Here is a 13433-nt window from a genome sequence, read left to right as displayed (position 1 = left end):
CAATACAGTCCTTTGAAGTTCATAATACTTCCCAGAGTTCACATTGCCTCTCCCCCCTACATACAGTCTTGGCTGACACTAATACATAAATCATTCATTTAATACAATAGGCTCCAAGGATACTTAAACTTAATTCAGTAAGGTTTTTCAAGAATATTGCAGGAAATGACCATACCTGTAACTCTTGTATCTTAAACAGGCAGCCAATCACATCTTTGTTGTAGTGGCCGTGGGAGGCAGGATAGTACATTTAACAGAGCAGCAGACTGGAAGTCAGGAGACCTGGCTTCCATTCCTAAAATGCTATCACTGAACTGATGTTTGGCCTTAGCACAAGCACTTCTGTGCTGTGCCTTAGTTGCTCTGTCTGTAAAATGGAGATGATAATGCTTATTCCCCCATTGTAAAGCATTTAGAGATCTGTGAATTAAAACTGTGATAAGTGCTCAGTATTATCACCAGGGAGTGGATCTTGAAGTCTCCTGAGATGCTTCTCTTCCCACTTCTTAAAAAGCCCCTAAAAACTTCCCACCACAAAATGGGATTTTAGAATGGCTTCTATTAGCACCGTATTTATTATTGTTCCCTCCCATTCCTGTTTTTCTAAATTTGTACCAGACATCTGCATTCTCCATTCCTTTCATTTTATGAGGATGAATGTTAGTTATGGATTTGTTTTGTTTTTTACCATGTTGCATAGTGCCCCCAGGGGCTACAGGGTCTGTTTTCAATAGAGCCCTCTCTCCTGATGCCTTTTCTTTCAGTACTGGCTGTGACTGTGGGCCTTTAGGGAACTCAATTAATATCAAAGTCCTCTTTATCCGCAAATTACAGTTGCAGCAGCAGTAATACCTAATGTTAAATGCAGGACACTCTCTCAGTAATGGCAATAGAAAAGGCAAATATCTGGCAATGATAAGGTGCAAAAAAAGGGGATATTGAGAAGATCTTAATGGCAAACACAGTCTGTGTAGTGTGTCCTCCACCAAAGTATTGCAATAAAAGAACAGTTTCCATAGCTTGTGCCTTCCTTTTCTAATCTCCAACCTTGAATTTCAGTGAAGCACACTATAGTTATTCTGAGCATGATCAGCCGAGAGTTTAGGCTTTTCTGACATATTTTCTTTTGGTTGGAGTTCCTTCATTTTCAGATTTTATTATAATTATCATTGTTGTTGTTATTAGACCAATACCTTTTTCTCTGGATGCGAGGCAAGTCTACTTGGAGCAGAACTCCAGAACGGAGCAGAAGCAAGAGCTAGCCAAGATTTCTAATAAATTTAAAACTCTAAAGGTCTGTCCTGATAATTCCCTGTTCCTGTGTTTTTGGTCTAGATCATCTCTAAGGGCTTGTCTACACAGGGACATTGAACTTCTTGATTTTTTTTCTTATCTTCAGAAGAACAGGTCTCATTAGAAAGATGAATGTTCTAGCTCTCTGCCACTCAACAAAAAATACTCTTGCTAGCCTAATAACTGAATGTGTTTTCCTCTCTATTGTGTGTTGTCCCATTTTTATTATCATGATTAATATAACCTTCTGCCTTTATAATGTAGACAGTGCTATTAACAACACAGACACTAATCCATACCTCTGCTAGATACTTTTACATATTGCTTAACAGCCCTTGAGATTTTAATATTTACAATAAATATAACATAGACACAGAGTGCTAAAATTGTAATTATGATGTCTATAGCAATACCATAATATATCTGTTACCCCACTTTGCTCCATTTTTCCATTAACTGATCATAAGATTTTTATGCTAATACATTTATAATGATTTAAAACCATGATACTACCTTTGAAAAGGTGGACAGTTAGTCTTATCAAAGTCAATTACAGAAAGACACAAAATAACCACATCATGATGCTGAATTACAATTTTCCCTCATCACATTCCATCATTAGAAGGCAGTATCACAATCAGGGACCCCATGTGTAATACAGTTATGCAGCTGCATAATTGTGTTGCAGGATGAGATTTCACTTAAAAGTTAAGTCCCTAGCCCTGGGATGGAGAAGACAACCAGCAGAATGCGAACCTGGTATAAACAGATGCAGTAATCTCCGCCTTAGTCTGCAAACAATGGTTCCGAGAAAATGTTACTTTTCCTGTGCATCTCAATGGCATGTTAACACTGAGGTGACAAATATCACCTGATCTGTCACTTTTGTAGGTAGTGGCAGACATTGAGGTGGGAGAGGACTGGGGTGGGTCAAGGATTGCTGGAGTGAGGGATGAGGAATTCAAGCCCCTTCCCTCTCACCTCAGTGTAGACTCCCCTGTATTCACAGCCAGAAGCGGGAGGGAAAGAATCCTCTCCTCAATGCCAAACCCCTCAGCTGCCTCCCAAACAACCTTGCAGCTTCCTGTGTGAGCTAAACCCTGCTGGTGTTCCCTATCTAACAACGAAACCTCCATATTCTCCTGACAAGTCCTTCATTGCTGCTCTTCGTAGTCAGAACAAAACTTGCAGCACTTTGAAAGTACAAATTTTGGGGGCTGCCTAAAATAAACTAAATCTAATACCAAAGTAAACAACACAAGACTGACTGGATTAGGAGAGGGGAGAAACGGCTTTTGGGAGTGAGATGCCACATAATGCTGGGGTCTTTGCCACATAGTTTAGAACTAATGTGTTGCATAAGTCACAGGAACTTGATCATAACTTAGGATATGTCTATACCAATGGCTCTCAGCCTTTCCTGACTACTGTACCCCTTTCAGGAGTCTGAGTTATCTTGCATACCCCAAGTTTCACCTCACTTAAAAAATACTTGCTTACAAAATCAGACATAAAAACACAAAAGCGTCACAGCACAGTGTTACTGAAAAATTGCTTACTTTCTTCTTTTTACCTTATAATTATAAAATAAATCAATTGGAATATAAATATTGTACTTACATTTCAGTCTATAGTATATAGAGCAGTATCAACAAGTCATTGTCTATATGAAATTTTAGTGTGTACTGACTTCACTAGTGCTTTTTATGTAACCTGTTGTAAAACTAGGCAAATATCTAGATGAGTTGATGTACCTTCTGGAAGACTTCTGTGTACCCCAGGTGTTCGCATACCCCTGGTTGAGAACCAGAGATCTACACTATAGAGACTATACCGGCATAGCTATGGGGGTATAGCCCTGTAGCATAAATGCAGTCTACAACCACTACAGCCTGACAGAAGGGGATTTTCGGTTGGAATAGGGGATTTTCGGTTAGCTATGTTGATGGAAGCTCAGAGACCCAAGTAGAGTCGGCTGTGAAGCATCGAATTAGATGCTTGCCTTGAAAGAATTCCATTTAGGGTTGTGAAGAGCCACATGCAATTTTGGAGCCACAAATTGACTGTCACTGATGTAAATACAAGTTATTCACCTTGAACATTATAATCCTTTGAACTGAGCTATCTAAAAAGCAAAATTTTGTATTGTTGCCAAAATCTTTTTTTCTGTAAATAGGGATTATTCCTCATCAGTAACAGTTAGAGATGCAGAATATGTGGTTATAATGACAATTTTTAAGTATTTTGTTTGCATGATTGAACAAAGAAAACATTAAAAGTAGTAAAAAATACTTTTTCATCTAGCCCTGTGGTATACAACATGTGCCATAGAAAAACTTCAGTCATTGCTTTACAAAGACAGCAAAAAAATCATTTTGTATCCATCAGTTCTGGCAGTAAACATTAGAATAAGTAGATACAATGAGTCTGTTGCATCAGATGTATTTTCTGTAAGCATAATAAAAGATGCAGGCAATGCATTCCTTGAATTACAGGTGTATGGAATGCTCTAAAATAAACTGTCATGTATTGCAAATTTATCCTTTTCCTATCATCCCAAAACACACAAGACTACATTCTGACTATTTGCTCTCTTGTAGTCATGTTTTTTTTCCCCAGTTGTCCTGTGGATCTTCTGCAATAAGTGCACTGGCTACATGTCATTCCAAGAGGCCACTCAAAAATGTACAATTGCATATAGCAACTGCCCAGGGTTTGGTTGACTGCATGTTTGAAAAGGTGTTTCAAATACAGTCTTAGAAATTCCCATTGTGGGGAACTGTGCATGTCTTAATATTGAGACTCCATTTTAAAAGTCTTCAATAGAGGTGGGCAGGGAGTGAGAATTATGCACAGATATTTGAGACTTCTGAATAGAATTTTCCTTCATGCCCATCATTATCCACTTTGCAAACATTCAGGCAAAAATGTTCTGCTCAGACTGATGTTCACATAAATTTAGTTTTGGGTTTTAACCAAGAATCAATTAATCATTAACTGAAATACAGTTTCAAGTGGAAGTGGAAATAGTTTAAAGATTAGGTCCTCCAACTAGGGAACAGGGAATCATGTGACTTATGTCCAAATAATCAGTTGTGGATAATATAGTTTAGTTTGCAAGAAATAATAGGCTGGAATTTATTTGCAAGGCAAAAAAATATAATTTTGAATAGCAAATTTGTAAAAAAAAAAAAAAAAATTCTTTTTCCGGACAATTTGTAAATCATGAAAAATTATTGCATTTATCAAATGTGAATTTTTCATACATATGTCGTCCACAGTGAAGGCAAAGTGACAATTTTACAGATTTTTCTTTTTTGGATGAAGAACTTCCATAACTTTAATGCTCATATTTTAAAGAGAGCAAAAAGTGTCTTAAAATATAAATAAATCTTGATCTGTTAGTTCCATGCCTTGTCCTTGAGCATTATGAAGTTACCTAGCACACAAACTGCCTTTTTAAATCTTATTGTTTAAGGACCAAAGCCTGACCACGCTGAAGTCAGAAGGGGAATTTTGTCATTGACTTCGGTGTGACCATAATTTGTCCCCTCTCCCCCCCTCCCCTCATGAATTATGCTTAGCTTTGAGGATGGTGCTGCTGTTTGTACCAAGCAATCAGCTCCCTTACTTGTATTTTCTGTGCTGAAGGAGAATTGAATTATTTTCAGAACAAGTGTGTTCTGGGTCATTATCATTATAGCTCACCCAAGACAACTTGATGGAGGTGTCCATAAATGCTTTTGTTTATGTGCCTTAGAGTGAGATTTTGGTCTTGCTGCGTTTTCAATGTTCCATTGCCTTCATACATCCTTCCAAATGAGGGAAAACCTGTTGGTGAATTGTACAAAAGCAGAAGAAGAGCTTTATGAAAATCAGAATCTAGAGATTCACTTTCAGTGTATTGTCTAAGCACTGACACAAGGCTCACTGGAAAGTAAACTGCTTAAAATAAGGGAGACCTCTCTGTTGACAACAATTTGTCAGACTCATTTGAGGAGTAAAAAGACACAAGGCTGTGCTTCATTTTGAAAGGAGGTTTGTGATGTTATGTTTCAGCTATTTCAATAGCACTGGCTCACATTTAGACCCAATCCAACTCTTCACTGCATTGTATTGATGTTTATCTTACTTCAGGCATCTTCTACTTTTTGAGATATGTAATGGTTTTATCTGGGAATATCACAGATTTTACAGTGAATCTCGCAGTAAGTCATAGAGATGCAATTTAACAGAGTTTGTGTTTCATTGCAGGTGGCTTCATAAGCTTTAATGGCTCCTGGCGTGTTCAGGGGATTCTGGCCATGTCCCGCTCGCTAGGAGATTATCCACTGAAAAATCTGAATGTTGTTATCCCTGACCCAGATATTCTGACCTTTGATCTGGACAAACTACAGCCAGAGTTCATGATCTTAGCATCTGATGGCCTGTGGGATGCTTTCAGCAATGAAGAGGCTGTTCGATTCATCAAGGAACGCCTGGATGAACCACATTTTGGTGCAAAGAGTATAGTTCTGCAGTCATTTTACAGAGGATGTCCTGATAACATAACAGTTATGGTGGTGAAGTTCAGGAATAGCAGCAAAACAGAAGAACAGTGAATTTATAACAGCTCTCTCCCTCTTCTCTGATGAACTTAAAACAAACTCTTGCATTTTAATGTAGTAGAAGGTTCTAGTAATTATCATTAGGATTGTATGTAAAAGGAATAGGAAAGATCCCTCTGATCTGTTCTTTGCTGAACAAAAAACAACACGGCAAGTATGTTTTGGATAGTTATAATAATTAAGTTTCCCACATTGTCCTGCCTCACATGACCTGCCCCTCCTTTGAAATGGAAGGGTCAAGTCATATTATAGTTAATTTCTAAGGTTTAAAATTCCTGCCTAAGGTTTTTTCAAATACTGATGATTTCTTAACTTTCTTTTCTAATAGCTGAAGCTGCATTCAGATTGGCACTGAAGGGGCAAGGTAGTCATAAGCGAGCGATAGGAATGACAATGCTTTTCACTCATATATGTAACTAACCTCACAACTGCACTCTTCAATGCTTCGCATCCTTGTTTATCTAATCTGCAGTGATAGATTGAAAAAGATTTGTAATTATTGGTCTGTGTTTTACATGAAGAAAAAGAGAAGCTAAACACTAGCCTCTGCCAGTCCACAATTGGCAACCCTCTTCATTTTTTAAAATTAAATATGCCCTTTCTACTACATAATTAGGTAAATAATTGAGTTCCCTGCATCCATGTGACTCTCGTCTGTGTATGATTTTCATTACACTTCCCCTATGCCATACTGTATTCAAATCAACTGATAAACTCCCTCACCAAATTCTGAGATCTGATGCCTTCAGTCACCAAGGAACTAGTTCTCTCATTGTTGAAGAATGCTTAGCATTGATTCATTCACACTTTCTTCTGCTTTTTAGCAAAGAATTTTCAGAGACAAGTAGAGAAAAAAATGCAAGATGCTTTCAAGCAAGGCAGAGCTTTTTATGATGTTCTAAGGAGTTTCAGTAACACTGAAGCTTAATTCAAAATATTTGTCAAGGAAGAAAAACCTAAAACAACATTTACGAGGCTTAGTGTTCAACTCTGTACACCACCATTGCCACGTAAGTTATTGGGAATATGCTTTAGTGGTGAAACGTTCTCATCAATCTAACCACGAAACTTTTAGGTTCTGATTTTCAACAATAATTGTATTTGGAATCTGTGAATAATGTAAATTTTATTATAGACAGCAACCTTCCAAATCTGGTATAGATCTGGAAATTTTAGGCATCGCTGGTTGCTTTATCATATAGTGATCTGGAAACAGAACAGTAACAGAGAATAGATAGTGTCTTAGCAGAAACCTTGGATTCTCTTTGTGAATAATAGGTCAGACATACTAATGAAAACCAGAAAATCTAAAACAGAAAGAAGAGTGTGGGCACAGGCTTCTTACGTCATTTTGAGACCTTCATGGAATTGATTCTTTAAGTGAAAGATTTAATTAAAAGATCCAACTGCTGTACTAAGGGAAAAAATCAAATTTAGTGGATTTTTAATTGTAGCTTTGCAATCAAACTGAAGTGGTAAGAGGAAATATTAATGATCACGCTTCAGTTAAATTGCACTGATCTCATTTCTAAAACTCTTCCAGGTTAGAGTGCTCTGAAATTATGTGAATGTTGTGCAGAGGTTTCATGATGATCCTTTTAAGTGTGAAACCCTGTACAATGCTAGAGCAGGAATTCTCAAAGTGGGCTCTAAGGAGCACTTGCTGGTCACATGGTGAAGCTTTGCCTTCCCCTTTCCATCTGCTTTGAGAGGCAGACCGGTCCCTCCTTGCAGAAAAGAACCCAAATGGTTGTGGAAACAGCTGCTTAGGGAAAAGAGAGACTGTGAGGTTTATTCCACGAAGGGACCACTACAAATGTAGAGGAGGAACCTGTAGGCATGAGCAGGGAATATAGCCCAGGAGCTATCTCAATCAAGTACTTCAGCAGAAAGCTGAATCACTTCAGCCCGTAGCTACAATCTTGCTGTAATGAATCTATCAGTTATCCCTTAAGTCTTCCATACATACACAGGTGGGAAGCTGGAACTAGAATGATGGTCCTTCAGCTACCAAAAAACCCCTCTCTGTGCCTCTACCACATGAGCTAAAGGGAATTTCTCAAAGCAGGTACTAAGATTCGGCCCTGTACCCCCCCTGTAGCTCAACCAATAAATCACAGAAGGGAACTCCAGAGCTCTACAGGAGTGCAGCTAGAGTCACTTCACCTACTGTGGAGCAGCTAGACCTGTATCAGGAGCCCAGGAAAAAGGATTTGACTGTGTTGTTAACTGTACATGTACAAATTCAAGTACCATCGTTGACACAGGTAAGGTGTGGGGTGGTGATTGGGAATACAGGTAGGTGATACACAAGACACTGTTGCCTTAGCAGTGAGCCACAGTCTAGAGCCCTGCATAGGACTATTCTTTAAGCCTGCTCCCACTATTATGGCAGCAGGATCTGTGTGATCCCAGTCCTGCTGCAAGGCTGGGCTCTCCCACAGTCTAGAAGCATTTGAGAAACCAGTACTGGAGCACAGAATAGCTTTGCGGGTGGTACTGACCTACGTACCCAGGATTCCAGGATTAATACTCAGAACTTACTCTTGTCTGATAACTAAACAAACTATTTCAGTCTATGTTCAATGTTTGCATTTGTGAAAGCATTAGTTATTGTTCTACCTTTTCTTGAATTTTCCTTTTATTGTGATCCTTGACCATTAACGCCTTTCCTATGCACTGTGTATGAAACCTGTAGCTTTACTAGTCTGCCACAGCACTGTCAATAATTGCAATAACTCCCTTCCTTTGCCAAAGAAATTCACTTCCACCATCTGTGTTTGATATGACTGGTGGATTTTATTCTTAATAAAAAAAATGGGGGGAGGGCTGAGAGAGACACTCACTTTAGGGTTAAAGAAAGTGATATATAAAGAAGGCAGGGACTGTGCAAATTTGCCCCCACACTCTGTGAATGCATCTACCTTAAAAACCTACTTTCCTAAGTAAACCCTGCCAGTCATACTGTGCCATGCTGAAGTCTATAGCGATTTTGTGAGGTGGACGGCTACCCACTAGGGACAAGACTAAGAAAATCTACATCTCACTTATAAAAGCCTTTAATGTTCAGGTGGTTGGGACACTCACCTGGGATGTGGGAAACCAAGGCTCAAGGCTCAGCTCCACATCAAAGTGGGGATTTGAAAACAGGCCTCCTGTATCTCAGATGCATGCCCAAACCACTGGTCTATTGTGTATTCCGGGGGGGGGGGGGAGAGAGAAGAGACACACATTGCTTTGCCCCCCCCCCCAAAGAAAATGTCCTGATCTGGTTGCCCCAAGCTGTCTTTAAGGGGGTTAGGGGTGCTCAGCATATACCTATTGGATCAGGCACCACAGGCGAGAGAGGCAGGGAATGCCTCGCTTGCAGTGAGCAGCTTGGTGGTATTACCTTTGATGCTCTTGCACACGCCCAGTAGCAGAAACTTAGGCACCTGGGGAGCTTAGGTGGGTACAGGGTTAGGCAGCATCTGAGCAGGGGTTTTGAGGATTTCAGTGGCACCTAAGTGTGGACTTAAGCATCTAAAGGGGCAGTTAGGCACCTAAGTCCCTTTGTGGATCTAGCCTAAAGTGGCTGTATCCATGTCCAAATACCTGGTCCCTTGAGTCTGTGTGTCCAGGTGTGAAAGGCTCCTATATTAAACTGGTGCCAGTGTCCAACATATGTATTGTTCATTATTAAATAGTGTAAACTTGTAGTTACCCCTCGCTTTTTAAAAAAATGTTGCTCTTATTGGCAATGGTATTCTAAACTGGTGGTTTTCCAGAGCCAAATTAACTGAGTACACTTTTATACATATTCTTATAGCAGACCCCTGCAGTTTTACTGTGTTGTGTTATACGAGTGCTGTACTGTGAACTCTTCGCAAAGACTGTGGTTTAATAATTAAAGAGCTATAATCTATCCTCACACAACTGTCTGTCAGCAAGGTCCTGATGTGCATAATACACTGCCTTTCTGTGTGATCATCTCTCCCTCTAGTGTCTTGCCCAAGGAAGTATAGTAGCCTACTGGCTGAAAGCTAATACAGTAGAACCTCAGTTACGAACACTAGAGTTACAAACTGACTGGTCAACCACACACCTCATTTGGGACCGCAGTCAGGCAGCAGTAGAGACCCTCTTCCCCCCACCCCCCCAAAAAAGAGGCACATACAGTATAGTACTCTGTTAAACATAAACTATTGAAAAAAAACAAGGGAACATTTTAAAAAAAGATTTGACAAGGTACGGAAACTTTCTGTGCTTGTTTCATTTAAATTAAGATGGTTAAAAGCATTTTTCTTCTGCATAATAAAGTTTCAAAGGTGTATTAAGTCAATGTTCAGTTGTAAACTTTTCAAAGAACCACCATAGCGTTTTCTTCAGAGTTACGAACAACCTCCATTCCCGAGGTGGCCATAACTCTGAGGTGCTACTGTAGTAGCTCCTTTAGCACAAGTAGAAGAGGCATGAAATTTACCCCAGTGCAGAGGTCCTGTGTAAGGTCTATACATACCCACTGCACAGGAGTGAACTTTATACTAATGCTGAAGGTCCCAGATTCAGTCTCCACTGATGATTGTGGAGTCTGAACATATGCACCCATGGTTTATTACGTATACAGATCCAAGAGCAGAATTTAGCCACCAAAAAGTTTGAGGACATGTTTGGCATTTAGAGCCATGTCATCAACTTGCCCTGCATTCCTTGCCAAGATCTCTCCAAACATGGTTGTCTTACCTTATTGTATCAGTGAATGCATTTGAAGCAACTTAACTGTTTGTTTGTGGCATCCAAAAGTTTGGTGACAGAATAGCTTGTTCAGGCCACCATGGCCAAACATGCAGGTTCTGAAATTCACAGATCGTCTACAGGTTGGCAGCACCAGCCATTTTATTTTGTCACTTTTTTTTCCTGTAACATTTAGTATTAAGCATAGGGTTTGAAATGGAAGTGTCTGGTCAGTGAAATGCTCCAGAAAATGATTTTTAAAAATAAAGGGCAGGAGTAGTGATCTTACTCCCATTGAAGTCAGTGGAAGATTTGTCACTGATTTAAGTGAAAGGATCAATAGTAAAATCAGTATTAGGTTATTGTTTGTATAGTGACATTTGTTTTATGGTAACCTACTTGTGGTGAGTAAGAGGTTTAGTGTTCACTCTGTATAACAGCTATCTGATGGTGCTTTAACTTTATTAGTAAGTCAGAAGAAATTCTTTGCTTTAGAGCAGTTAGGCCAGCTTGAAGTAACAATATATTTGCTAAATAAGTTCTAACTCTGTATTTTGAAAATATGAAAACCTTTTCAAGAAACCAGCTACCTTTTAACAGACAAGATATCACTGCACTAAACAGTAGGAAGATACTGGTGATACATGAGTGTTTATTTCACATGGATAGGAAAAAAATCAGTATTGTTCTTTAAAAAATCTCAGCCTTCCATTTTCTAAAATAGGTTTTAGGCCTCAATCTTGAAGGTTGTTCTGCAGCAGTCTACCAGTCCAGAGTAATGTCTAGGATCAGGACCTTAAAAAAGTAGTTTTGGAAAATGGAAGGTTCAGGTTTTTTATTAAAGGTACGGGCAATTAATTTTACTAGTAGCTTGAGGTTTAGCAGATATGTAATATAGCTGCTAATCTTTAATGGTTGTTAAGTTTGTAATTATCTTTCCAAATCTAAAGACGAACCTTGTAGGACATTTACATTCTAAATTAAGTATCCTTTTGTATATTGAATTACTAAGTTTGTTTATATAGCACTGAAGGACTTGGTTTTTGTGTGTCATATACAAAAGTTTCATTGAGCAGGAACTCTGAACGTGGAGTATATATAGAATCAGCTATTATAGGAGTATCTTAGGTACAGTAAAGTGTACAAGGTCAAAGCAACTGAAGCTTATCTAAAACTATAAATATGATTGTGGACAGCACATTAGAGGTCTTCTGGAGGAAAAAGGGTTGAATCCTAATTTTAGAAGAGGCTAGTTTCTTGTATCTTCCTAGGACCAAGAGGGGGAAAAGTCCATATTCCTTGAGCCACAAAGGGAAAGGGGGACAGTATTTCCCTGCATTTACAAGTCCTAGATTCTAACAGCTCTATCCTTTGAACCTTTGGAGGTGCATTAGTTTATAGGGAACCAGCTGCTCAGAAATCTAGTTCAGTGTGTATTCTATACAGGTAATTCACAATAAATCACTAATCAGTTATGGTTAGATTCTTTATAAATCTAAATGCAGAATCTATGCAGCCATAACACATTGGTTTCAGTTAATGATCAAATAATGTCAGTCCCAAAACAGACAATCGTGTCTGTCTGTCTGAGTAGAGTCTCTAAGTAAAAATACCACTTTTTAAAGACTATCACACAGGGACATAACATCCCTTTAGAGCGTTAGTGTTCAAAAGCTAAATCTCTGAAGTAGTTTTTGTTCTATATTGACTCAATTCAACTCTCCTTAACAAACTACTCAGATTATACAGGTGTGAGATGTGAAATATAGACAGTGGTTTACCAAGGCAGGTTTTACCAATAAGGCCTAGTTCTTGTCTAGTTTCATGACCATTCGCTTTTTAATTTATTATAATGAGACTTTTGGGATCCCTGTGATTCTACTACTGTAGTGGAATGAGGAGCAGGGATGGGGGTGGGCAGCAGGGTACTTTAGAAATAATAATACAAGGACCAGTATTGCAGTGAGAGATTGTAGAACCATGTCTGGCCCTGGTATATGGAAGAGTGCTCAGGAAAAATGCTTACACTTTTTTATGATTGTTGTTTGGGTTGTTAGAAACCTATCAGATCAGTGCAGTATTTTGTTACCTTTTTGTGCATTATAAGAGCAGAGCCTGAGGTATGTATGACAGTAACTAAACCACACGGTCTAAACAAGTAGTCTAACATTTTACATCATCATATCCAAGATCCTCTTTATGCTTTACAAAGTTTGCAGTTGCTTTTCATTCAAAACCAAAAGCACTTAAAGTTTGCATTTTTATTTCAGAAATCTAAATTGTGAGAGAAAGGTCTTCTCTATAGCTTTAAGGAACGCCGCAGACAAAGCATTACAAAGAGTCCTGGGCAAACCAGCAGATTAAATTTTCCTTATCTTGCCTAGTAAGTCAGCATGAATATACTATTGACACCTTAAATGAACTTTTAAAAGTCTGGCTATTAAGAATCAGTCAGATTCATGTGGATTGCAGAAAGTAATGTAATAAGTAACTACAGTCACAAGGCTAGAGATAGTGAGGTTTTAGCTATAAAGTTAAAACACAACAATTAGGCTCAGTAGGGTTTAATTTATTCTACTTGATATTTTTCAATACATTACAGCATTTGCTTGTTTTAAGGATGCAAAACAAAGTCCTATTGAAGATGAGACAAACCATAATATAGCACAGGTTATGTTCTCTGAGATTAGAAAGAGACCTTCTTAGCAGGCATCTACAGAAAAACCACATGGGCCTGTTAGGGATGATAATCCTTTTATGATTATCAGAGGCCCAACATGTATTTATAAACTAAGTTACAGTTTTCATATTTTAGAAAAC

General features: G+C 38.6%; 2 protein-coding genes across 2 annotated transcripts in view; one reads left to right on the top strand and one right to left on the bottom strand.

The window, feature by feature from the left end:
* The window catches only part of PPM1L (protein phosphatase, Mg2+/Mn2+ dependent 1L), a 188036-nt gene extending 182142 nt beyond the window's left edge, over positions 1-5894 (top strand). Inside the window, exon 4 of the mRNA XM_065410522.1 lies at positions 5548-5894. Within this exon, the coding sequence (XP_065266594.1) occupies positions 5548-5894 (347 nt within the window). The remainder of the gene's footprint in view (positions 1-5547) is intronic.
* Positions 1-13433, bottom strand: part of B3GALNT1 (beta-1,3-N-acetylgalactosaminyltransferase 1 (Globoside blood group)) — a 36457-nt gene that overhangs the window by 2822 nt on the left and 20202 nt on the right. Inside the window, exon 5 of the transcript XR_010561657.1 lies at positions 5002-5124. The gene's annotated coding sequence lies outside the window, so the exon portion shown is untranslated. The remainder of the gene's footprint in view (positions 1-5001; positions 5125-13433) is intronic.

Source organism: Emys orbicularis, chromosome 9 (genome assembly GCF_028017835.1).
Source record: "Emys orbicularis isolate rEmyOrb1 chromosome 9, rEmyOrb1.hap1, whole genome shotgun sequence".
In the NCBI taxonomy this organism is placed as follows: Eukaryota; Metazoa; Chordata; order Testudines; family Emydidae; genus Emys; species Emys orbicularis.
Note: the sequence above shows the minus strand (reverse complement) of the source record. Positions and strands in the feature narration are given on the sequence as shown.